This window comes from Bombyx mori, chromosome 24, assembly GCF_030269925.1.
Source record: "Bombyx mori chromosome 24, ASM3026992v2".
NCBI classification, from domain to species: Eukaryota; Metazoa; Arthropoda; class Insecta; order Lepidoptera; family Bombycidae; genus Bombyx; species Bombyx mori.
In genome coordinates this window covers 18,713,238-18,738,776 of record NC_085130.1, presented here as the reverse complement: position 1 = coordinate 18,738,776, position 25,539 = coordinate 18,713,238, and the positions used below count along the sequence as shown (strand labels likewise).

At 41.6% G+C, this 25,539-nt stretch overlaps 1 protein-coding gene across 7 annotated transcripts in view; it reads left to right on the top strand.

Moving 5' to 3' along the window:
• LOC101740132 (leucine-rich repeat serine/threonine-protein kinase 1) overlaps nt 1-25,539 on the top strand; it is a 94,362-nt gene that overhangs the window by 18,275 nt on the left and 50,548 nt on the right. For 4 of the 7 annotated variants that reach the window (XM_038019705.2, XM_038019702.2, XM_038019701.2 and 1 more), the window contains 15 exons: nt 10,064-10,223; nt 11,081-11,246; nt 11,838-11,953; nt 13,373-13,529; nt 15,557-15,655; nt 16,069-16,236; nt 17,364-17,469; nt 18,285-18,448; nt 19,179-19,339; nt 19,713-19,859; nt 20,831-20,984; nt 22,342-22,515; nt 23,762-23,869; nt 24,712-24,806; nt 25,163-25,345. In XM_038019705.2, the coding sequence (XP_037875633.1) occupies nt 10,064-10,223; nt 11,081-11,246; nt 11,838-11,953; nt 13,373-13,529; nt 15,557-15,655; nt 16,069-16,236; nt 17,364-17,469; nt 18,285-18,448; nt 19,179-19,339; nt 19,713-19,859; nt 20,831-20,984; nt 22,342-22,515; nt 23,762-23,869; nt 24,712-24,806; nt 25,163-25,345 (2,158 nt within the window). Of the gene's footprint in view, nt 1-8,582; nt 8,913-10,063; nt 10,224-11,080; nt 11,247-11,837; nt 11,954-13,372; nt 13,530-15,556; nt 15,656-16,068; nt 16,237-17,363; nt 17,470-18,284; nt 18,449-19,178; nt 19,340-19,712; nt 19,860-20,830; nt 20,985-22,341; nt 22,516-23,761; nt 23,870-24,711; nt 24,807-25,162; nt 25,346-25,539 lie in introns of all 7 variants that reach the window. The other 3 variants (XM_062675930.1, XM_038019704.2, XM_062675929.1) reach the window with 1 other exon arrangement.

Sequence of the window (25,539 nt, the reverse complement as noted above, 5' to 3'; positions counted from 1 at the left end):
AATTTCAAGGCCCAAGTTGGTATTCGTTTAGCGATGCCCATGGACCCTTATACGTCGGTTGTCCCAACTAAACAGGTTGAGAAGAAAAAGAATTTGACAATCGTTAAAGTTGCCAATATGTTAATTGACATCTAAATAACTAGTTTTTTGGCGTGTACCAATTTTAAATTATTGCGAATTATAAATGCTAATCAATGATTGGCGTCATTGATTGAAATTAAAGATCCAGTTTGATTTTGTGCATTAAAATTATTATTTCGTTATTGACATTTTGAAAAGTAAACATGTATTTATTGAAATATATATATTAATACGTGAAGCAAAAACTTTCTATCCCTTTTTACGAATATTGCGCGGACGGAGGAGCATGAAACTTCCCACACTTATACAGAATATAGAGAAGGAGTGCAGATTATCATAATTTTTTTAAATTATGCATGAAAATACATTAAATCAATAAAATAACATTACACACACTACCATCTGTTTGACACACACACGCACACACACTCTTTTGTTTATTGCTTAAAGTCTGTGGTCAAATTGAGAATAGATTAATATTGTTTGTCTTTAATATTATTTGTCTAGAGTCAGGGGTCGGCAACCTGTTTGTCCTTAAGGGCGCAATACTAAATTTAAACATCACTGAGGCCGCATATTTTACAGATAATCAACAGTATCAATAGGCATTAAAAAAAAACCAGATTTTTTATAACTTTATTTGGTTGGTGTCATACATAATGATACATATAATTCAGTGTGAAACTTGGGTGTCCATATTTTCAGCTAATTTCTTATAATTGGGTATATATTTAGAGTTTCCGGTTCTTAAACAATAATCTAAATGTGTAGTAATCTATATATTAATACGTGAAGCAAAACCTTTGTATCCCTTTTTACGAAAATTGCGCGGACGGAGGAGTATGAAATGTCCCACGCTTATAGAGAATATAGAGAAGAAGTGCACAATGCTGATATTTTTTTTTAAATTATGCCTTAAAAACACATATAACCAATAAAGAAAACATTACACACACTACCATGTATTTGACACGCACACATAGACTCTTTGTTATTGTCAAACTTTTGTTATTGCTTAATGATTGCTTAGGTAATGCTTGTCTTCGACAATAGAACCACAGTAATGTATTCAAACTTATAATTTCAATTAATTATAGTCGAATTTCGACTACTAGGCGACGGCTAGCAAAAAAAAAATGATCATTTGCACTCGAGAGGTGAGTATCGCTTACCATAAGATTTAATTACAAAACAACAACAAAAAAAAAACGATAAGAACAGAGATATCAAAAACATAAACAAGATGACAAACATCACATGAAGCAACATAAATAGCTATTATTACACATCGCATCGAATTTCTTCGCGCCAAACAAAGCGGTAAGCAAAAATCATCTCTCGAGTGCATAGGTGTAATCTTAAGGCTTCGTCAAACAGAACGCGTACTTAGCGCCGCGTACTTAACGTCGCGCTCTTCAAATTGACTAGATGAGTCTAACGCTCCTTGACGCAACGCATTCGCCAAATCATAGTGCCTTTCCATAGCAGTGTGAGAATTTAAAAGTATTAAGAAATCGAGTGATTCAGATGTGGCATTGTATAAGCATGGGTATTTTCTAACTATTTATATAATTTTTTAGGGCATTATCTAGTATTTTAATACACATTCACTCGGACGCTAAAATAAAATTTGTAAAAAATTACAACGCCTGACGTCAAAGCGTCCTAACGCCGCGACAGAGCGCTGGTATTTTTTTTGGCGGTATGTTACCATAGTAGGCGTCATAGCGCGGCGTTAGTTTAGCGCTCTGACGCGCGCTAATTACGCGTTCTGTTTGACGAAGGCTTTAATCACATAAGGAAAAGAAAAATTGATTGACAGGAAATTTGTTTTTTAATACGCTTTTATTAGCTTCAGACGTATGTATGTTTGTAACGGAATCTTTGAACATGATTTTGACCCCCTTCAAAACGCGGATTAACTCGACATTTGGTATACTTATTGAGGACCGATGACAAATGAATATTTAATTTTTTTTATTGAAAACATTGAAATTCAACTAAAAAATGAAAAATAAATAATAGTTTAAAAAAACTAACAAAATACATAGTTAAAAATACATAGTGTAAGAAAAAATGATTTTATTGTAAAAAAAGCACGGGGTGCATGATATCAGTAGTTATAAATATTTTATGAACAGATATTAGTAGAAGGGTTATTTTTCGATAATATCCTGAAAACCACCCCACGCTTTTTACGATAAAATAATTTTTTCTTACACTATTTTTAATTCAAATTTATTAAAATTTATTTTCTATTTTTAGTTGGATTTTCTTTTTCATTTGAATTGACCCTTTGATGGGAACACGCAGAGCGAAGTTCTGTGAATTAATATCGAAGTGAAACTTCTTTAGGCGCGTTGAGAGTAAAAATTAACTCGATCAATAGATTCGTTATGGCTAGAGAGAAAAGATACAATATAGTATTTATGATGACGCTTGCAGCTAAAAGTAAGTATTGTACTTTTTGACGAAGCATTTTGCTGATAACTAACTCTGTTTCTATAATCTGACGAAGCGTGTTGCGGATAATAACATGTACTTTTAGGTTAGGAATATTGTGTTCTTTTTTTTTATAATAAACTAGCGACCCGCCCTCGCTTCGCTTCGGAAACATTAAAACACACATGAAACCAAAAAAAAAAAAAAAAAATTAAAAAAGTAGCCTAAGTTCATCAGGGACAATGTCGGCTTCTAATGGAAAAAGAATTTTGTAAATCGGTCCAGTAGTTTCGGAGCCTATTCGAAACAAACAAACAAACAAATCTTTCCTCTTTATAATATTAGTAAGTATAGATAAATTTAGTATTTCATTATGTTACACTAATGATTTAGTAGGAGCTAGAGTGAGAGAATAGACAGAGCGTCTCGCGAACCACTCGACCGTGAGAGAGAGACAGAGAGAGAGAGAGAGCGAGAGACCACTTTACTGCACACCAAAACTTTACATTCAAAAACAGTCAAAAAGCAGATACGTTAGTACTGTTACGCGCTGGGGTTCGGGATAAATAAAATTCCACCAAAGTACAACTTAAAAACTGTATTCAACACTTAGAAAACTTCACAAACACTTTAAAATTATCAATTCGCTTCTACCGCTTCGCTTCAGGTGATCCGTTCGCTGTTTCCGTTATCTGACAATAATAGACAGCGTTGTACGTCTCGGGCGTTCTAGGTGTTACTAGATTCTTCGATATTCGTTCGACTATTCGGCGATAGATGGCGTTGCTCTACCGGCGTAACAGTACAATGGGCGGTCTTTAGGCGGACCGTGGAGATAGGGAAGGGATAAAGCGAGCTAGGTCGTTATTATTTTTTCTCCTGCCGACGTCGAAAGTTCGGTTTTCCTCCCGTAGTACAGGGAAGAAAGTCTAACTTTTCCTCCCTGGGTACTGACAAGTGCGCATGCGCGTTAGTGTCTACGTCTGCTCTCACGCACCTAAAGCTCTCCGCCATTGTTGTGCTCGGGTAATTTGCAATATTATGTTTAGTGTAAAAGTGAAATAAACAAAAGGCAATAAAATTTAATAGTGAAGTATTAAACAAAGATGAGTTCATCAGACAGTTCTTATTCAATTAGTAGTAGTTTATTTAAAAATTAAAAAACAGTTAAATTGTTTTCTTTATGAGTGGGGGGGTTCCGCCCCCCACCCCAAGCCCAGCCAGGGCTTCGCCCCTGGACCTCGGCTCGTTACTCCACGGGTGCTAAGTTTTTTACAATGTCGAACTTTCGGCCTGGTAGGAGAAAAAATGGTACTGGTGGAAGGACCTCTTGTGAGTCCGCACGGGTAGGTACCACCGCCCCGCCTATTTCTGCCGTGAAGCAGTAATGCGTTTCGGTTTGAAGGGTGGGGCAGCCGTTGTAACTATACTGAGACCATAGAACTTATATCTCAAGGTGGGTGGCGCATTTACATTGTAAATGTCTATGGGCTCCAGTAACCACTTAATATCAGGTGGGCTGTGAGCTCGCCCACACATCTTAGCAATAAAATAATAAAATAAAAAAAATAGTATTAAAATAATAAAATAAAAAAAATAGTATGTGCACCGCGGAAAAAAAAGTAGGGCATCTCATCCCGCGTGTTTGCCAATTGGAAATTTTACACGCGTGAGGAAATGTCCAACTTTTCTCCCTTTGTGCACAATGTACTATTGTTAATTAAGTGCTCCTACAGGTTTGAATGTGTAATAACGGTGGCTAACTAAGACCTTCACCGCGGACGAAGAAAACTAAGTGCCACTTGCTGTGGGAGAGCGGAGTCTCCTAGTACACAAACGCTTGCACGCTTAAAAGGAGACTCCAATCATTGTATTGTTTTGACTCGCTTTTGAAAATAAAGAATTTTGGTATTTTGTATCTGTAAGAGAGAGAGAGAATACACTTTATTGCACACCAACATAATTTACATTAAAAAAAAAAAACAGTCCAAAAGCACATATGTACAATAGGCGGTCTTATCGCTAAAAGCGATCTCTTCCAGACAACCGTTTAATTTACAGAAATTCTGTAAAATATAAAAATATAGCAGGTATGTTGCGGTGTAAGCAGATAAGTAGTGGGCATTTAGGCCAAATTCTACAATTAAAAAAAAGTTACTGTGGGAATCGATCAGTGTGCTCAGTGCGAGTTTTTTAACTTTCTCGATAGCGTAAAAGTTAACTCAAATTTGTATGGGAGTTGGAACAGCGCCCCTAGCGGCAAATGACGAAACGTGAGCGACACCACGATTATACTCAGACAGTAATTAATTGGAGTATCTGTCCAGTCAAAGATCAAACTAATTGATGCCATTAAAAGTCATAATGAAAAGTCAATTAGACAAAGTAGTTGCGGTGAAATACAAGGTCTACCGTTATTTAATTGTGTGTACAAGCTCGCAGCCCGCCTGGTGTTAAGTGGTAACCGGAGCTGGACGTCTACAACGTAAATGCGCCACCCGCCTTGAGATACAAGTTCTAAGATCTCAGTATAGTTACAACGGCTGCCCCGCCCTTCAAACCGAAACGCATTACTGCTTCATGGCAGAAATAGGTAGGGTGGTGGTACCACAAGAGGTCTTACTACCAGTAATTACGAAAATTATAATTTTGCGGGTTTGATTTTTATTACACGAAGTTATTCCTTCACCGTGGAAGTCAATAGTGAACTATTGTTAAGTACGTATTTTATTAGGAAAATTTGCGGGATTCGAACACCGGTGCATCGCTACATACGTATGCACCGGACGTCTTATCCTTTAGGCCGCGACGACTTCATGAATGACTCAATTTTTACAATACAACGGCTGCCCCACCCTTCAAACCGAAACGCATTACTGCTTCACGGCAGAAATAGGCAGGGTGGTGGTACCCATCCGCGCGAACTCACAAGAGATCCTACCATCAATACTATATGTTTGTGCTTGAAATAAAAACATAATCATTTTGCATTTCTTTTTATTACATTACTGCTTTTATTTTGCACGCAATGCATGACAATTAGATATGGTTTAGGGTCAACGGCCTCGAGCGAACTACGACCGCCATGTAAGAGTTCCACAATCTCTGCTCACGCTGATTCGGGCTGCTGACCTCGGACACATAACCCAAATCGAATTACGCTCCTAATTCTATTACCCAAGAACGCAGATTGAACGCCCACTAAAATCGTATGCGACTTATAAGGCTTCTGATTTTAAGTGAGTTAACCTTCATTTCTGCGTCACTTCCTACACGCAAAGCGGGCAGATAAGCCTTTTTTTTATTCCTTTATTGATGCACAAAACAAATTACAACCATAGAAATTATAACTTTAAATATTTAATACTAGCTTTTGCCCGCGACTTCGTCCGCGTGGAATAGTTCACAAATAATGCTTTATTTTAGAACAAATCTGGTTAGCATAAAAAACGTTATAGTGAGCCAAACTTAACATATATTATAGACATATGCTGTCGCGGACTTTTTTTTAGATCTTTTAAAGGGTTTGTCATACATTATTGTCATAAATTCTATCATACATTATTTTACCGAAACATTAACCGTTTCTGCAGCGCACGCAGCGGAAGCTCTCAAAAGGAAAAAATAATCCCGATTTTGAAACATTCTTTATGGGTGCTCGTATTGGTCTTAGCGTGATATTATGCCTATAGCCTTCCTCAATAAATGGGCTATCTAACACTGAAAGAATTTTTCAAATCGGACCAGTAGTTCCTGAGATTAGCGCGTTCAAACAAATAAACTCTTCAGCTTTATAATATTACTTAGTCTGGCCATAAATACTGTTACAAAGGAGAACAAAAAAAAATCTATGGCAAATAACATTTATTACTTTTACAGTATGTTAGTTTGATACATAAATATAAAACAATTTAAAGTATAAAAAGCTTATTCGGAGTGGTCTCCATTGGCTGCAATACAGTCCTTTAAACGTTGAGGCCAGTTATCAATAGAAGCACGCACTCTTTCCATGGGAAAATTTTTCACTGCCAATCGTACGGATCGTTTTAGGGACTCCAAATTATCATGGCGTTTAGTGCAAGCCGTACTCTCTAAAACTGACCATAAATCATAATCCAGCGGATTAAGATCGGGACTAGACGACGGCCAGTCTTTTTTCTGTCACAAACAGAGGAGGTCTCATTGCACCTAATAATAGCCCGGTACACAAACATTTTACTAATACCAAGCGTATGGAGAGCTTTAAAAATTGCATTTGGCTCCATACCTACTTTGTGTAATGCAATCACAGCGATTCGGTTCTCTTTATCACCCCACTCCATTTTAATATCGCAAAATATTGTACAATGTATTGGCGCCAAAATGAGAAAACTCAATGAGCAATCATATAAAAATGACAGATTCCAAATTCAAATGTAATATTTTGTTTATTTTTAATTGTAACAGTATTTATGGCCAGACTAAGTATATAAGTAGGAGTATAGATAACAATCTGGATTACAATTCAAAACAGGTGCATACAGAAACATTCTAACAACTGAACAAATGCCTAAATACCTTGTGTGTGTGTATACATGTATATACATACACACACACAACCGCACGTACACACACTCACACACATATGTAAGTTACTATCTAATTAAATTTAATCTTATATATCATTAACTGGACAATATTAATTATTTAAGAATATGTTGAACTAATTTACTGGTTTTACTGGTGGTAGGACCTCTTGTGAGTCCGCGTGGGTAGGTACCACCACCCCGCCTATTTCTGCCGTGAAACAGTAATGCGTTTCGGTTTTAACGGTGGGGCAGCCGTTGTAACTATACTGAGACCTTAGAACTTATATCTCAAGGTGGGTGACGCATTTACGTCGTAGATGTCTATGGGCTCCTGTAACCACTTAATAACCAGGTGAGCTGTGAGCTCGTCCAACCATCTAAGCAATAAAAAAAATAAAAAACTTCTCTCGGGCCACTGAGTTGTTTACATGACGTCACTCTTACAGCTGGAGCGATAAAACAAAACGCAATTAGTACCCGATGGCTTGTTGGACGATAAAGGTTATCCGCCAAAATTGACGTCAGCAGTGAAAGTGCACTAGACTGACTTGCAAAATCACATTTCGGCTATGTTCCGATACGCACTGCGAGTAGTGTGTGCTCAGTGAGAGTTTCTTAACGTTTGCAGCGAAGGGGCGCTGTTCTAACTTTATACAAATTTGAGTTAACTTTTACGCTATCGGGAACGTTAAAAAAAACACGTGTGGCACTCGGGGACTGCCGCGGTAAAACTATTGCATAGCATTTTTTATCAACTTATGCAATTATAATTAAACAACAATAATAATTTAATATTAAAACAATAATAAAATAAGACCACGCTGTTTTTATAACCATTAACAAAAGCAAAACATTAACTGTCTCTTTCACACTCATAAGCTAAACCGCGAGAGAGAGAGATGGGCAGACTTTTCATGATGCGCATGCAGTGCTACGTCACGCCGCGCGCTTATTCACAAACACTATACAAGCGCAACGTGTGAATGTGTTGAATGCGAGTTACATATTAGGCGGAGCGGGGGTGTTAGGTTTTATTTTTGTTACGAAATTTCTTGATTCGCAAGGTGGGTGGCGGCATTATTGTTCCTTTGTCTCGTCTTGCCTGGGTCGGGTGTGTGCACCACGTGAATGCCCCATGCCACCTCATCTCGCAAGGTGGGTGGCGGAATTATTGTTCCGTTGTCTCGTCTTGCCTGAGTCGGGTGTGTGCACCACATAAATGCCCCAAGCCACCTCATCTCGCAACGTGGGTGGCGGCATTATTGTTCCGTTGTCTTGTCTTGCCTGGGTTGGGTGTCTGCACCACGTAAATGCCCCAAGCCACCTCATCTCGCAAGGCGGGTGGCGACATAATTGTCATTGTATTATTTCGAAGTCATCCGAGCTGATAGCGAGATTAAACCTTTAAAGTATTATCGATGTCATCATGACACCGGAAAACCTAATAATATATTTAATACGTTATTTTCCATTAAATTTTTTTTTGTGAAGTTAAAAAAAAACAGCTCGTCAATTGTCAATTGTTAACAAAAACAAAAGAAATTAATTTATTAAAATCAGTTAAAAGACAATTGTGAAAATTGTATTAGACTGTATTGTTTTTGAAGCATTTGCTTTTTACATAAAAGTGTCGAGTGAATAAAAACAAAACATAATATCGGAAACGGAACGAGATGCGTCGCTTCCGGTCGGCCGCCATTGAGGCACGTTCGCGGGCTCAGCAACGTCCAGTCTTACCGCAGCTGCAGGAGGAAGCGGACGCCGCTTACGACGCGACACAGTATTTTATTGACGACGTCGCGGATCCTTGGAGACAGGAGGGTGTGTGTGTTTTATGTAACCCTTCAAATTCCGTAGTGCCGTCACTACGATATGCTTATTACTGGTGGTAGGACCTCTTGTGAGTCCGCGCGGGTAGGTACCACCGCCCTGCCTATTACTACCGTGAAGCAGTAATCCGTTTCGGCTTGAAGGGTACGGCAGCCGTTGTAACTATACTTGAGATTTTAGAACTTATATCTCAAGGTGGGTGGCACTGATTTGAGCTTACAGACTCATTACGCTCTCATACAGTTTTATTGTTTCTCAAATTACGTAGTTACTTAGTTTCTTTTGAAACTTATGTTGTTAATGTTATAAGCTGCTGGTACCTATGTACATACCCTATCTAGAGGATCACACGATAAACATTCGCAGTCTCCCAAAACACGTCGCTTCATATCCTCCCGATCCACTATCGGAATACCAGCGGTCACCGTTCTCGTCAAAGGCGACGAAGGGTTCGTCGTAAAAATTAACCCACAGACACAACTTACTGTGTTTCTCGTCGAATCTTCTCAGTCGGTCTAGTTTTATTGTTGCTTAGATGTGTGGACGAGCTCACAGCCCACCTGGTGTTAAGTGGTCACTGGAGCTCATAGACATCTACAACGTAAATGCGCCACCAACCCTTGAGATATGAGTTCTAAGGTCTCAGTATAGTTACAGCGGCTGCCCTACCATTCAAACCGAAACGCATTACTGCTTCACGGCAGAAATAGGCGGTGTGGTGGTACCTACCCGCGCGGACTCACAAGAGGTTCTACCACCAGTAATTACGCAAATTATAAATTTTGCGGGTTTCATTTTTATTACACGATGCTATTCCTTCACCGTGGAAGTCAATCGTGAACATTTGTTAAGTACATATTTCATTTGAAACATTGGTACCCGCCTGCGGGATTCGAACACTGGTTCATCGCTAGATACGAATTTACCGGACGTCTTATCCTTTAGACCACGACGATTACAAAAGATTCAGTGAAGCACTACCCTTGCTAGGGTTAGTGTTGGTAAATTCACCAGGCTGAGTCCCGTGAGCTCGGCTACACGTCCGTTGAACCTAGTATAATAACCCCTCGAGATTATTAGTGTAGGTAGGCCAAAAAAGAATAATGACGGATGCAAAACTCACCTTGTACTCTTTCGCGCAGATGCTCAAGACCGTGAAAGATTGTCGCAGCACACGCAACTCCGCGACCTGGTATCCAGGGGTGAGAGTCAGCAGCTCAAGGCCAAGCTGGCGACACTTGGCAACGACGCAGGCCTCATAGTGAATCTGACTCCGGGCGGAGCCAATACTCTATTATATGTGTAAGTTTTTTTTGTTGCTTAGATGGGTTAACGAGCTCACAGTCCAACTGGTGTTAAGTCTTTACTGGAGCCCATAGACATCTACAACGTAAATGCGCCACCCACCTTGAGATATTAGTTCTAAGGTCTCAAGTATAGTTACAACGGCTCACTCTTCAAACCGAAACGCATTACTGCTTCACGGCAGAAATAGGCAGGGTGGTGGGACCTACCCGCGTGGACTCACAAGAGGTCCTACCACCAGTAATAAAGTTTGAGGGAGTTGGACTAACGCTGCTGTCAATCCGTACTAATTGTTGGTGGTAGAATATCTTGTCAACGCATAGGGGTAGGTACCGCCAACCTTTTTTTTTTCTGGGCCTAGGGCCGATCCTCCTACAAGGTCCTGTACCTAGGGGGCGCGTGGGGTATATGGGACTGGACGATCCGCAGATCTAGGGTGTGCACCGCGGGCCTCAGGATGGTATTTTGGTCCCTACCTCCTAAACGACCCCGAACCCGGGCTTGTTAAGGGGCTTACCGTGTCTCTTTTTGGGGGTGCCTCTTTTTGTTTTGCGAACCTTTTTTTGTCTACCTATCTGCCAGTAGTCTCGACGGGCTATCCTGGCCTCATGGTGTCTGGTGGGTGGAACTAGACCCTACCTACTAGTGGGATATTAGAGCGAAGTTAAAAACTATTGTATCGCCATCTGTCCTTGACGCGTCTGCAAATTGTCTAGTTAATCAGATGTCTTCAAGTCTGTAAAGATGACGTTCAAAGATTTCGTTAAATATGACCATACACACTGAGCTAATAAAAGCGTGTTGATAAATTTGAGGCCTTTCAATACCGATTGTCTCCTTGTCTACATATCCAGTGCTGCAGAAGCCGGACTGACCACAGCGGTGGCGGCACTCCTGGACGCCGGCGCTGACGGCAGAGCCCACCCCGTCACGAAATACAGTCCCCTCTACATCGCTTGCTACCACGGTCGCTTGGACATCGTCAAGTTGCTACTCTCTTATTTCCCTGAGGCTGTCCAGGTTAGTTCTGGCTTCATCGATAGTGACCAGAAGCTTGATGGTATAAGGGAGTTGAAGATTTTGCGATTTGAATAATAAAGTCATGTTTCAACGTGTCTCATATCTGTGACTTTTATATTGAACATCAGAACAGTGATCTCCATCCATCTTGCTAAGTGAAAATACTTTTAAAATGATTTTTACTCTGTGATTATTACTTCATCTTGCAATATATTTTTTTATTGCTTAAATGGGTGGACGAGCTCAAAGTCCATCTGGTGTTAAGTGGTTACCGGAGCCCATAGATATTTAAAACGTAAATGCGCCACCCACCTTGAGAAATGAGTTTTAAGGTCTCAAGTATAGTTACAACGGCTGTCCCACCCTTCAAACCGAAACGCATTACTGCTTCACGGCAGAAATAGGCGGGGTGGTGGTACCTACCCGTGCGGACTCACAAGAGGTCCTACCACCAGTAAATCCTGCACCCCTCTATATTCTCTATAAGTGTGGGAAATTTCATAATCCTCCGTCCGCTTAATTTTCGTAAAAAGGGTTACAAAGTTTTTGCTTCCCGTATTTAGTATATAGATAAACATTATTGTTGGACAGCAAGAGACAGTAGAGAAATGGTTGCCGCTCCACGCCGCGTGCATCGGCGGTCACGCGTCTATCGTCACGCTGCTGCTGGAGTATCCTTACCCGGCTTCAGTACTCAACACTTACATGTAAGTACAGCGCAGGGTTTTTAGTGAGCTCGGGCGATTTCTCTGATTTAGTACTATTGATTGACGTCCGGTGCGTTCGTATGTAGCGATGCACCGGTGTTCGAATCCCGCTGGCGGGTACCGATTTTTCTAATGAAATACACGTACTTAATAAATGTTCACGATTGACTTCCACGGTGAAGGAATAACATCATGTAATCAAAATCAAACCCGGACCCCGGTGGTAGGACCTCTTGTGAGTCCGTATCACCATGTACCATGTGTATCATCACTCCTCCTATTTCTGCCGTGAAGGAGTAATGCGTTTCGGTTTGAAGGGTGTGGGGCAGCCGTTGTAATTATACTGAGACCTTCGAACTTATATCTCAAGGTGGGTGGCGCATTTATGTTGCAAATGTCTATGGGCTCCAAAGCACCAGGTGCGCTGTGAGCTCGTCCACACATCTAAGCAATAAAAAAATAAAAAACTGGCTCCTTTTTTGATAGCCTTGAGAGGCTATATCAGCTTTGCCCTAACGTGTAGGTGAGCTCACGGGGCTCAAACCGGAGTGTTGCTAACACTGGCCCTAGCAAGAGCAGCGCTTCGCAGAATCTACCACCGGATCGGAAACGCGAACCCCTGAGAAGATCCGGCGAGAAACTCAGTGGGCTGTGTCTGTGGGTAATTCACTGGCTCCGGTAGGTGCACCAGAACCTGGTGGCAGTGGTGGGCTGTGAGCTCGTCCACAGATCTATGCAATAAAAAATTAACTATTTGTAAAGTGCCCGTCGATAAATATTGCACCTCATCCATTGGAAAGAGACAGTCGGCTAATTTCGGCTTCTTAAAGCGCTATCTCTCTCGCACACTACTCACGTGACGTTTGTCAGTCGTTCTTCAAGTATGGTAAATGAAGGTTTTGTGTTTGTAACAAGATTACGTTTTTTTTAAATATTTTTATTGAATAAATGGTGTTACCCCGTACTAATCTGATGTTAAGTGGTTACCGGAGCCTATAGGCACTAAAACGTAAATGCCGCCTCCCACCTTGAGATATAAGTTCTAAGGTCTCAGTATAGTTACAACGGCTGCCCCACCCTTCAAAACGAAACGCATTACTGTTTCACGGCAGAAATAAGCAGCGTTGTGGTACCTACACGCGTGGACTCAGAAGAGGTCCTACAACCAGTAATTACCCGCAGAATTACCAGCTTTTAGTTCTCTTCCCAAGTGGAATGACTCTAGCGATTGATACCTTAGGCGAATGATCCTTACTGACCAATCGGAATCAAGGATTGTTCCTTTTAAGATAATTTCTTGACAAGAACTGTCAATGCAGGTATTTTATTTGTTCTTAGTGTATGTCAGTGGTCTGCTCATTACAATATAGTTTTATTTATCACAAGAGGTCCTACCACCGGTAATACCGTTTCTCGCAGAGACCCGAGTGGACGTTGGGAGTATCAAGCCGCGTTCGATATTAACGCCACTGATGCACGCGGTCAGAGCGCCCTGTATGTGGCCAGTACCTTGGGCAACATGCCCGTGTTGGCTGCATTGCTGGACCACATGGTCCCCTGCCGGCCCATTGACAAGGTAACAAGATAAGTATATGTCGGCGTTACGCCAGGATTTTCACATATGAGGCCTATAAAATCAAAGGCAGCTAAATCCAAGTCTGTCAAATATTCAGGTAAACTACAAAGATCGGCCCTAAACACGTCATTACGGATCCTCCCGATCTATCGAAGTACCGCTCTTGCTAGGGCCAGTGTTAGCAACACTCCCGGTTTGAGAAGCTGAAATAACTTTGTTCGGATAGCTACGATATTCTTTATTTTAAAGTAGAATTATGAGAATATTACTAATAATCGGAATTTTAAATGATAAAACTTCGTTTATTAGTACTTAGTACAGAGTAAAAATGAAATTTTTGAACTGAATTTGTTAGAGATTTAGCTGCATTTGTTATAACATGAAAACTAAAGCGTGTCCAACTAACTAAACAAGATAGCGCCATTGTTCATCCATTTTACGACATTAAGGCGTTTAGGTGCCTTTGATTTTATAGGCCTCACATAAGGTCTTTTACAATGAAAATACAATACAATACTATAAAACTTTAACATACTTGTTTATTACGAAAAGCTACGCCTTAGCTCTTACACAATTAGCCATTTTGTGTTGGTTGTAGCAACTACAACTTCTTTTTTATACAAACAAATATTCACAAAATATGGCTTAATATTCGCAATATATGTTTTAGTGATTTTTACATGACTCTGACATTAATTTATTTTACATAAATTACTTTTAACTAATATAAACTAACATTGTTATTAACCAGCCTAATAATTAACAGATGGCGCCAACAACATCATTGCATAACAATTACAATATCTAATTCAATTATTACTGTTAATTATTATATAAATTATTATTAATATTTATGCTTTATTCATATTTAATTGTTTATACAGTCATTGGTGTTTTTAAACAATATTATAAACATTAATAATATTCTGAAAATCTTCAGATAAAAACAGTTTCTGCTAATTATTAAAAATGGTAGAATAAGTTTCATCTTGCTAACCAAGGGCGGATCCAACTTTGGTGCCAGGAGGGGGTCACATAGTCATGGTCAAGTCAAGAACTTATAATTTAATTTTGATAACAATAGATACAAGTTAAAAATAGGTATTTTATTAATGTACGTAAATACTGCACTTAAAAATATTTATTCTTTATTGTACACTTGAAAAACTTAACACATAATAACTTGTACATAAACACGTACATATTGTCATCTTCTCTTGAAGACATCCAGAGAAGCACTATCACGCCCGGAATGAGGCAGATTATTTAATTCCATAACCGTGGTCCTAAAATCATTATGTTCAATATGTGGTCCACCTAGGTCCTGGAACCAGCTCAGGGGGGGGTCATGACCCCCATGACCCACCCCCTGGATCCGCCCTTGTTGCTAACAATAAATAAACAATAACATAGAATAAACTAAACTATATAATTATTATGATGTTAATTATTGCCAATAATGGCGTTTGCGCCCATATATACCACATTCAGCGGTCCTGATTCGGGACTCCCAAGTCAGGAGGAGTCTTCTTCTTCTTCGTCTGGTCGTGAACACCTCCTCGCAACAAGAGTTCATTCTGGACCATTCCACGCCACTTGCTCCTATCTTTGGAGGGGTGAAGATTGATAAATATTCATTTAAACATAATCAAGCACTAGCATTATTCACGATGCAGTCTGGTATCTTGAGATTTTTTGGGACTAGTGTCGTGGGGTGGGGATCCCATTTGTGACTCCCTCCCTCCCCATACCATAAATCCCATATGAAAGCGCCATCTTATTTAAATGAAAACAAAAATAAAAAGAATAATCTGAAGAGATATAAGACAAAGGGAAGATCTTCCACCGAGCTGGTGATATTGCTCGGTAGACCGACGGTCCAGATGTTGTTGTTCGGAACTTGTATATATGCGCTTTATCTTGAAAATGTCGTAAGCGAGATTCGGGCATCTTTCAATTATCTTGCGTTGTATGATGGCTACCCGCCACAAATCCTTGTAATAATAATTGTGAGGCATCTTCCACAGAGCGAGGAGTCGGAACCTCCTCCTGCCTCCAGTCCACATCGAGGCGGCATTTCTCTAGGGATCCACGCCATCGTCAGCAGACTCACCGGTGGAAACCAAGTGAGTATCTGTATAGTATAACCAATAAACGCTTACTTAGTTATAAGACATATCCTTTCCGCTTTGCTAGCCGGATTTTTGATATATCTTTGATTGAAATCAAACTTCACATAATCACACGCTAAGACAATCTAAAGATTTCTTGTCAAAATCTATACGGACCATAGACACACAAACGTCCATTTTCTATTTAGAGATTTCTCTGTCTACATATGATTGACCCACGACCCCTCTGGTGAGTGGTATGACATCAACGATGTCATAGTCTAGTCGCGGTCTATCTTTCATGCAAGTGGACCCCATCAACATTCGGAGTGTGGCACGGCTCAGTGTCAATCGCTCCATGGCAGATATTCCATTTGTAGTAGTTTCTCCATGTGTGATTGACAACCCTGATGGTTCATGGTACCCAGGACACTCCATCCGAGAGCAGCAGACGCGTTAGGCCGGTGTCCCTGTCGGCAACCCCGGGCTGTGACGGCAGCGTGGTGGCGGCGGTCCGCGCTGGCCACGTGCGCGCTCTGCAGCGACTCCTCGTCGCCGGAGCATCTGCAGATGTACAGGCCTCACCGCCAGCTGACGTGAGTGATAAACATCATCATCATAGTCGGTTACTCTTGGCAGGGCAGTCGTGGTCATGTGGAATTCTGGCTTATTAAAGCCTTGACAGATGTTCTCCATAGTTTGCGAACCGAGGCCCGGCGCACACACACGCGTTAAATGAGGTTTCAGTAAGGTCTTTCACCTGATCAGTCCAGCGCATGAAGATTCGTCCACGAGATCTTACCGTTGACCCTACCCTGAACAACAAGTTTCTCGATAGACTCTGCTGGCCGTCGCGATACGTGTCCAAAATATCGAAGAATCCTGGATTGCACTGTCGACGACAACCTTTGAGAGATATTTAGTTCTTTTAGGATCGAGGCGTTGGTGCGATGCTCAGTCCAAGATATACGGAGCGTCCTTCTCCAGCACCACATTTCTAATGCATCGATCCTTCTTCTTTCTCTTTCGTGACAAACATACCCGCAAATAAAACTTGACATTTTCCCCCTACCTATCCGCCGGTAGCTTAAAAGGCTATCCCAGCTACTCAGAGACCGGTAGGTGAGCTCACAAGCTCAACCTAAGAGAATTTGCTAACACTAGCAAGAGCAGTGCTTCGCTGAATCTACCACCGCATCGGAATCGCGACCCACTGAGAAGATCCGGCGAGAAACTCAGTGGGGCTAAACTTGACAGTAAGCAGAATGGTGGTTACTATACGACTTATTGTTAGTAAATGCGACACAAATCCAGAGGCCATTGATGTCCAATCACTGAATCCTTTAGTTCCTTAATATGAACATGGTAAGGCGGGGTGGTGCTACTCTAGACCAAACCACGGCAGCTGGTTTTATTTATTTATTCCTTAGATGGGTGGACGAGCTGACAATCCTCCTGGTGTTAAGTGGTTACTGGAGCCCATAGACTTCTACAACGTAAATGTCTACCTTGAAATATAAGGTCTCAGTATAGATAGTTACAACGGCTGCCCCGTCCTTCAAACCGAAACGCATTACTGCTTCACGCAGAAATAGGCGGGTTGGTGGCACCTACCCGCGCGGACTCGCAAGAGTTCCTACCAATGAATGGAGGGTTCCACGGTGTCCCTCAAACGAGGCTTTGGATCTTTGGCGGTTGGTAAAACATAATCTGGTTGATGCAGCTGGACGCGGACGGTGTCCGGGACAGCCGCAGGTCCCGGAGCGCCTCCGCTTCTCTTGCCCGGGACGGATCCCCCTCGCCGTGCCGCAACAACTACCCAGCCGAGCGTGAGTTTGGTTACTTTTCCATACAGAGTACTTTCGTCGGTTCTCGAGAGTTTGTTCTACTATAATTAAAACTGTATTTTTATATTATATTATTTTTTTTATTTTTTATTGCTTGGATGGGTAGACGAAGCTCACAGCCCACCTGGTGTTAAGTGGTTACTGGAGCCCATGGACACCTACCATCTATCATCATAGACTCAAGGGGCCATCCATAAATTACGTCACACGAATTTTAGGACTTTTGAACCCCTCCCCCCGTCCTTGTCACAGGTTGTCACATTTTTATAACCGCACCGAGACGGTTGACGTTTCAGAGCCTTCGATTCGCCTCGAAGGCTCCGTCGGCTGGGCGTCCTTGGGATGAGCCACGGCGTCTGGTTGTAGTGTTGACCGCGATAACCTCCCTACCTTATCCGGGTTCTGGCCTCGGAGGGGATCGGACGTCAGGTGTAAGAGTACAGGGGAGTCTTTTACGGGGTGGGCCCTAAAATCCTTGGGCCCGCGGTCTGCTTACAAAACCATGCATCGTTGAGACAAAAAAAGGGTGGTGGTAATTACTGGTGGCAGGGCCTTTTGTAAGCCCGTATACGGGCAAGTAGCCCGCAGCAGGCATACCTTCAGGTCTGGATGAGAGTGATGGTCTGGAGGTCAAGGATGAAAGAACCGCTGTATAATATAATTGTTACATAGACCTCATGTCTGAAAGTCAGAGGCGAAGTTCATGCTATATTGAAGCTCATTCATAAACCGTAAGTTGTTAGGTAGCCCAGCCTTATCTTTTTAACATTTTACTTGTTTACTCACGATGGGCACAGGAGACGGTCCATGGACAGCACTAGCGCTTGCAGCTCGCGCTTCTAATATACAAATAGCGGAGATGCTGATCGCACACGGCGCTACGGACCCCCACTGCCGCGCAATCCGGGAGTGCAGCAGGAATGGTCTGGTCGATCTGCTTGCCAAACTCCTGGCCACCAAGGTCAGTTCACTTACACCTTAACTGCGTAACGAGGTAATTACAGCTACAGTCGGAGTTTTGTTTTATCTTATACCTTTAAACGAGCAATTCTTGTATATATATATATAATCTGGATCTCGGAAACGGCTCCAACGATTTTTATAAAATTTACTTTATAGGGGCTTTCGGGGGCGATAAATCGATCTAGCTACGAATTATTTTCAGAAAATTGTGTTTTATTCGTGTTTTCAATAATCAACTTTATCGATAATCAACTTTATGACTCTTCTTCGACATCTATTGGTGAATCATAATACTATTAAGCTATTTCGCAAGATGGCGTTGTTAAGCCACCCGAAGCCAATGAGTGTTTGGTTTAAGGTTAGACCAAGAAAATGAATTGTTTATTTATATTATTTGTCATAAAAAAATACCGAGCAAAGCTCGGTCATCGTCTAGTCTATACTAATATATTATAAAGAGGAAAGGTTTGTTTGTTTGTTTGTATTGAATAGGCTTCGAAACTATTGAACCGATTTGAAATTCTTTCACTGTTTGAAAGCTACACTATTCTCAAGTATAGTTAAGCAATAAATAAATAAATCCTTTATCTTAGATGTCGTTCATTGATTGATGACTTAAGTACTTATATCATTAGAACGATGTGTATCAGTAGAACGGACTATATGATCTTTAGACCATTTAGAACGTTCCAGAAAGGTCCATCCGTATAAACTGTACAAAACTCCAGGCGTACGCGGACCCGGACAACAAGCTCAACAAGTCCGTCATCGCCGAAGCGGTCTTCAAAAACAAGGGCACTGACGCAGCGCTGACGTACAGCGCGACCTGCCCCACCACGCCCGTGGCCGTCTGCTGGCGGGAGCTCAAGTGTCAGCTGGCGAGGATACGGTCCGTGGACATCACACGCACGTTCCCATTAGTTTGGCCCGTATGCCCTACAGATATCTCGAGAAGTATACCCGAAAATACTTTTGTAAAGACCGCCAAGTCGTTCGCGGTCGCGGAAACTGTAAAGTATTCTATATGCCCGTAATCATAAGCGAGATTAAACCGTAAAATCTATTTTAATTACGCATCCAACCCCGTGACGGAACTATCGGGCATAAGCTTCCAACTTGAAAACGTAAGATTAAATTCAGTTATTCATAAAACCGCGAGATAAAACCGTGAAAAGCGCGCGTCAACTTCAAAGTGATTTAGATAATATCATTTTAAGAAATTCCCGTGATTGATATGTGCCCGTGCGCCGTCTCCCCTACAGCATGAGCTGGTTGCGCAGCGCGGCCCTACGCGTGAACCCTCGCCTGGCGTCAGACCGCGCGGCACTGCTCGCCATCACCAGGGTAGAGCTCACCAATAACGAGCTAAGAACCCTGCCGCCGGAACTCTTCTCCCTGCTCAGTCTAAGGTGAGGACCGGACTGGCCACAGCTGGATTTTAGGAGCTGACAAGTCCATCCCTCTTTTCAGACCGTTAATGGGTGTGACAGCATATGCTTTTTCATTTATTTATTATATACTAGCTGATCCGGCAGACTTCGTAGTGCCTCAATCGATAAATAAAAGACCTAAACTTTTGTACAAAATAAACATAAAACAAACAAAATGAATCGGTCTGACGGACACATCAAAGGAAAAGCAAAATTGTTATTTTTATTAATTCCGAGCATCTTCATATTTATCTACCTTTTAAACCTTCTCTGGATTTCCTCAAATAATTCAAGACCAAAATTAGCCAAATCGGTCCAGCCGTTCTCGAGTTTTAGCGAGACTAACGAACAGCAATTCATTTTTTTATATATAGATAGATATATTGCCCTATGGGCAGACGAGCATACGACCCACCCGATGGTGAGTGGTTACCGTCGCCCATGGACTTCAGCAATGCCAGGGTCAGAGCCGAGCCGCTGCCTACCGCTTAATACCCTCCACAAGCCTCGTTTGAAGAAGAACATATCCTAGCGCTCGGGAATCACCGAAATACTTGAAGTTTTTCAGTCGTCTTCATGTTTCACACGCCCAAATAACGTGAGCTGAATGTGGATACCTCGGTAAGAGCCTATCAATGAACAGTGTGAGTGAAGAAGACAGTGGCGGAAGTTTAAAACAACTAATTCGACTATAATTAATTGAAATTATAGGTTTGTACACTATTATTGTTCTATTGTCCAAAGACTATTAATATACTTCTACAATCACAAATTTCGCCAAAACTAGACTATTGATAAATAATATTAAACAATATTACACAACATAGTTACAAAACACACAAACGATATTAATCTATTCTCAATTCGACCACAGACCTTAAATAATAACAAGAGGTCGTTGTCTCATAGACACTTGAGGGGGGAAATTTGCAAACAGGCATTGTCCTCAGATACCTCAACGTAGCTCAGAATAAGCTGGAGCGTCTGCCTACGTCCGAGGATCCACTAGAAGACGAAATGGACTCCAGCGGGAGACGGCTCAAACGTAAACGGCACAGACCAGAACTGTACACCGCCCCGGCACTCCAGGAGTTGTATCTGCAGGTAGGATTGTGACTAGAGAAGATCTAGGTCTTCCTTTTTTTATTGCTTAGGTGGGTGGACGAGCTCACAGCCCACCTGGTCTTAAGTGGTTACTGGAGCCATACATCTACAACGTAACTGCGACACCCACCTTGAGATATAAGTTCTAAGGTCTTAAGTATAGTTACAACGGCTGCCCCACCCTTCAAACCGAAACGCATTACTGCTTCACGGCAGAAATAGGAGGGGTGGTGGTACCTACCCGTAATAAGTAATTACGCAAATTATAATTTTGCGGGTTGGATTTTTATGACACGATGCTATTTAATCACCGTGGAAGTCAATCGTGAACATTTGTTGAGTACGTATTTCATTAGAAAAATTGGTACTCGCTTGAGATTCGAACACCGGTGCATCGCTCAACACGAATGCATCGGACATCTTATCCTTTGGTCACGACGACTTTCTATTCTCCCTCTGCTTCTGTTTAGGCGCCGGAGTCCGACATAACTTGGTCTGTTGCGATCGGGTATCGGATTACCCAACGTTAAAAATAAAGAGGTAAGAAGATTATCGCGTTGGTTAACAGATCACGACTCTAGCCGCCAAGCAGTAACGCGATCTGCTTTTCGGGGTGGGATGGTTATAGTTGAGTCCGACTTGTCTCAAGGCGGATGAGGGCATCGATGTTGTGTTGCCCATGGGCTAAAGTCAGGTGCGATAAATAGACGAGGTGTATTTCAGCCTGAACGTATCTTGATTTAAGACATTCGGTATCTGAGTCTGGATGTTTGTCGCAAGATGACTGAGCTTAATACTCTCCACAAGCCTTGTTTGAAGAAGGACATGTCATAGCGCTCGGGAAACACCGTGGAGGGGAGCTTATCCCATAACCGGATGGTACGTGGCAAAAAAGACCTCTGGAAACGCACTGTGGATGACTGCAGTGGCTCCAGGTAGTATGGATGAACTCTACTCCAGTGGCGGGCGGTGTGATGGTAAAAACTGGATGCCGGTATCATCTCGAACAATTCCTCAGAGCACTCCCCATGGAACATACGGTACAAAATACAGAGGGAACCGAAGTCCCTCCGCAGACATGGGGGACTTAGTGGCCAATGATGGTAAGGACCACGACCGAAGATGGTAATTGCCTGGCAACAAATGGATCATGTCAATCGGTGACGGGCAAGAATTGGATGAGGAGAATCGAAGACCGGACTCAGTGGTGTGGACCGGGAGAGGTCATGTCCGACAGTGGACGACTGTGGGCTGATGATGATGATGGGTCGAATGAAGGAAAAGAATCCATGATGACTGGGGTCAGTAGCAGATTAGGTAGTATTAGAGTTAACCCCTAAAGTTTTAACCCTCACAGGATAACAGACTGGAAGACCTTCCACCGGGCCTGTTCAAGCTGCCGGCTCTGATGACCCTCGACGTGTCTAACAACAAGCTGCGGGCGCTGCCCACAGAGATGTGGGACGCGCCGTCGCTTCGGGACATCAACGCCGCCTTGAACCACTTGAGGGATTTACCCACGGGACGTGAGGTCAGTCATATTATAATAAATATAAAATAAAAATAAAAAGCCTTTTATTTCTTGCATTTAAAAAAAGTTACATTACAAAAATTATAAAAAAATTGTTGATAATACATTAATAATAATAGATATTAATTATGATAGAATTCTTAATAAATTGTGTATAATATTAGTCGGATCAACATAAAATATATAAAAAAGGTTATATTAATTTAGCATGCAGGCATGCAAGAACCCCTCTTATGTGAGGGTGAAGGCCTCCTCCAGACTTTTCCATTTCTTTATTTTGTGAGACTTAACTTGTTAACTTTTGTGAGAAATCTAGTGCATCTATAACTTTAGTCTTTTCCCGTGTGACATTATGTGGGATTTTTTCTATTTTTCTCACATTCGTAATGCTTCTCTCCATACTTCGTTGACAAGACCTGATTTTGTTCTTTACGCGTAGCGTGTATTTCCACGTTTGGCAGCCGTAGGTAATAGAGGGGAGCAGGCACGTGTCCATTAGTTTCTTTTTTAAGTTAATAGGCATCGTTCCCTTTAGTATGTCTTTTCTTTTAGATATGTGAGCCTAATACTGATTGCTTAAGGTCACTCATGGACATCAGCATGGGCACAGTAGAACCCCTACCTTTTTTTATTGCTTGGTTGGGTGGACGAGCTCACAGCCCACCTGGTGTTAAGTGATTATTGGAGCCCATAGACCTCTATAACGTAAATGCGCCACCCACCTTGAGATATAAGCTCTAAGGTCTCAGTATAGTTACAACGGCTGCCCTCACCCTTCAAACCGAAACATATTACTTACTGCTTTACGGCTGAAATAGGCAGGGTGGTGGTACCTACCCGTGCGGACTCACAAGGGATCCTACCACCAGTAAAAAACCTACTTACCTACCGCTGAGTACTCTATGTGAACTATTATATATATAGGGTTGGTCCAGCATTTCCGCTACTAAAGCCAAATCTGTTCTGCCTACGTTTTAAGTGATAAATTGAAGTGGCAGTGGGTAAGCCACGTAACGCGAAGATCGGGCGGCTGTGAACAGGCTGTGATGATGATGATGATGGAAGACAATGCTTCTAGATCTGCTTATGAGAAATTGAGCGGGCAATTGCGGATCGACGTCTCCGCCTCTTCGTATTCTGAATTGGAAATCAATTAGTTGATCCCATGAGGAGCAGAGAAAGAGACGGGACTCCAAAACGGAAATTAGGTTTCATTGAGATTGGCAAGTCAATGTCCTGTCAACAGAACCAGTCAGAGTCGCCTGGTCTGCCACCGACCTCGCCCCTGGAGTCTCCGCTGACAAGCGCCTCGCCTTCCAACTCGACATCGCCATTCAACTTTACCAGCTCATCGGTGAGTTGTTAATACGCTTTTATTAGCTTCAGACGTATGTATGTATGTATGTATGTAACGGAATCTTTGAACATGATTTTGACCCCCTTCAAAACGTCGGATTAACCCGAAATTTGGTATACTTATTGAGGACCGATGACAATACAATATAAAAAAAAAAATTGAAAAAATGTAAATGAAAAATAAATAATAGTTTAAAAAAAACTAACAAAATACGCTTTTATAGAAAAACCAACTAAAAAAGAAAAAATGAGTTTTTTGTTAAAAAAAAGCGTGGGGTGCATGGTATCAGTAGTTATAAATATTTTATGAACAGATATGAGTAGAAGGGTTATTTTCATAATATCCTGAAAACACCCCACGCTTTTTTTTACAATAAAATCTATTTTTCTTACACTAATCTTTAATTCAAATTTATTAAAAATCATTTTCTTTTTTGTAATTGGTTTTTCTATAAAAGCGTATTTTGTTAGTTTTTTTAAACTATTATTAATTTTTTTCTAAGACCGGGGTTGTGTAATGGAAATTAGATCTTCTGCCTCATCCTTCAAGGTTCATCACTACATAGTACCTATATAAAACAAAGTCTCTTTCTCTGTCCCTATGTATGCTTAAATCTTTATAACCACGCAACGGATTTTTATGCGGTTTTTTTTAATAGATAGAGTGATTAAAGTGGAAGGTTTATATGTATAATAACATCCATTAAATAGTGGAGAAATCAATAATAAATTACAGTTTACGAAGCGAAGCGAGGGCGGGTAGCTAGTATAGCCTAAACGCTGTCAGCTGACCTCTTAAGACAGGTAAACTCAAGTCGTTTCCATGACTGTATCTTCCAGTACTTGTCCCGAAGTCCATCTAGTCCATCGATCGACAGGAGTGACTCTGAGGACGAAGGTATCCCGATCATTGGAAACAGGAGTGGAAATGCTGTGTAAGTATCTCAGATATTTAATTTATTATTTGTTGTAACTATACTTGAGACCTTAGAACTTATACCTCAAGGTGGGTGGCGCATTTACGTCGTAGATGTCTATGGGCTCCAGTAACCACTTAACATCTGGTGGGCTGTGAGCTCGTCCACCCATCTAAGCAATAAGCCCCCTCTCCCTGTCTTTCCCTCCCTCTCTCTCTTTCCCTCCCTCTCTCTCTTTCCCTCCCTACCTCTCTATTTCCCTCCCTCCCTCTCTCTCTTTCCCTCTCTCTCTCTTTCCCTCACTCTCCCTCTCTCTAATAGACATCATGACGACTAAGGTATGAAGCGTATGTTTACTGTAAGACTGTACTTAGTTGCACGGAGGCGCGTCGAGTGCACGCGTGGCGGGGCGCTGTGCAGGCGGGCGTGACGTCACTTGAGGGTAGCCCCCTCGCCGCTCTCAACCTGTCGCACAACCAGTTCACCTGCCTCCCCCCCGCGCTGGCCTGCAGGGCTCACAACCTTAAGCGACTGAACATGTCCTACAACTCTCTCAGGTGAGTCCGAGACTATATGTTGTGTTTGGAAATGCTCAGGTTTACTTCCGTGTTAATAATTAATTTTAAATGATAATAATTAAAAATTGCGTTTGAGAAGTTACACTTCTTATTTATGGATATTAATGAAAAGTAATAGTTAAAAAAACAAAAAATCACGCTTTATATCAAATTCAACTAAAAAATAGAAAATA